General features: G+C 36.7%; 1 protein-coding gene across 1 annotated transcript; it reads right to left on the reverse strand.

Moving 5' to 3' along the window:
- Window positions 1–266: 266 nt before the first annotated feature.
- LOC145168864 (uncharacterized) lies at window positions 267–1,105 on the reverse strand. Its single transcript, XM_079087535.1, has 2 exons — window positions 950–1,105; window positions 267–747 (listed from the first exon to the last, which is right to left on the reverse strand). Exons 1-2 carry the CDS (start codon window positions 1,088–1,090, stop codon window positions 355–357), a joined length of 534 nt encoding a protein of 177 aa, XP_078943661.1. The 5' UTR covers window positions 1,091–1,105; the 3' UTR covers window positions 267–354.
- Between the last annotated feature and the right edge of the window lie 368 nt (window positions 1,106–1,473).

A 1,473-nucleotide genomic window follows, 5' to 3' on the forward strand; every position in this document is an offset into this window, starting at 1 on the left:
ATTTTGTCTCTTAAATATTAAGAACAGGTAGCTCCTCCACTCCCCTGTTTCTTCATTTTTCGATAGCAACAAAATCACTTTTTGCTCACTGATTTGACCGCATAACATAAATTAGAATACTGTGGTGTCGTGTTCATGTGTTATAAAAAGTTGTTGTGTCATGTCGATGTTAGCTGAAAACATGACACGATTATCTGATTTGGCAACCCTGTGCTACACAGTCATGGGAAGAAAAGGCCCAAAAAGATCAAGAGCTGCCAATCCCATTCTCAAACATATCCACAAATGATATATTGTTATTACGTTACGAGCATCAACAGGCGAACTGTTTTACTGAAGATACTGGAGTAGTGGTTACAATATTTCACAAGGACGAACGTAATCTTGATTAATGACGTACCAGACATCGCATCTGTGGCATGTTCTTGGGGTTGAAGGAAGCACATCAGCAAGCGCTGAAACATCTTTCTTTTGGTCTTTCTTTCCATCCTTCTTCTCGTCTTTCTTCTCATCTTTTTTCTCCTCCATCTTTTCTTCCTTTGCAGGTCCCACGCTTATTAGGTATGCCAATCTTTTAAACTTTCGCACCTTTCTGATGATGGATATAGGATCAGCCTCGCCAATTATCGTTGCTGTGTTTTTTGAAGGGTCAAGAACTATTGAGTTTATTCCTTCTATAGATGAAATCCACATCATGACCTTCTTCCTGCACTTTAAACAACGTAGATCCACTGACAACACTGTTTTCTGCAAACACAAATACAAAAAAAATGGTAAACTTCCTGTTCTTAATTTAATAGATGTTCTGACACCATTTACTAGGCCAATAATTGAGAACAATATTGATCGTCACAAACGACATCAAGTATGCTACGTAACCGACAATAACTGAATTAAAACAATAAGAAGCAAATAGAAAACTGTGTTAATTTTGAGTAGATAATAGAACCTTCTCCATATTAGACATGGTTAATGATGGCAATTTATTCTGTTGAAAGAAAGCTGGTATGCTATATGCTATGCACTCCTTGATTTGGTTCCGATAATGGTATGTACAGATTGTCCTCTCTCTGTGTAAAAATGAACACATCTGTAAGAAAGTAAGAGACTAAATGGATGGATACAGTTGGTTGGGCAAAATGCAGTTAGAGAGACTTAATGGTCCACCTATTACAAATGCTAGACATTTAATATCATGCACCCTCTGACACACATTGAGGCACCTCTACGTAAAAAAATTAATGCTATGTTTTCAGATAGTATGAAAGCAATATAAGTGTTTGTAAGAGTTATTATTGACGTAAAAGGGTGCTGTGTGTGCATGCATTTGTGTAGATAGATGAAAGTTTACCTTCGGAGGCATTGTAGGTTGTTAATCTGTTCTGTGATCTTTTTTCCAGCACCATGAAGGACAGTTTGTGGATGATAATTCATTAAATAACATTAAACGCAATCACCATGCCTAATTAAATT

This window comes from Lactuca virosa, chromosome 4 (assembly GCF_052849685.1).
Source record: "Lactuca virosa cultivar CGN04683 chromosome 4, Lactuca_virosa_CGN04683_v6, whole genome shotgun sequence".
Lineage (NCBI taxonomy): Eukaryota > Viridiplantae > Streptophyta > Magnoliopsida > Asterales > Asteraceae > Lactuca > Lactuca virosa.

What these genes read in the sequence shown, in the direction of transcription:
- LOC145168864 (XM_079087535.1), bottom strand. Translation starts at nt 1,090, where the DNA reads ATGTGTTCATTTTTACACAGAGAGAGGACAATCTGTACATACCATTAT. An exon ending in CCATGTCTAATATGGAGAAG is followed by an intron (nt 748 to 949) that starts GTTCTATTATCT and finishes TTGTGTTTGCAG; the next exon opens with AAAACAGTGTTGTCAGTGGA.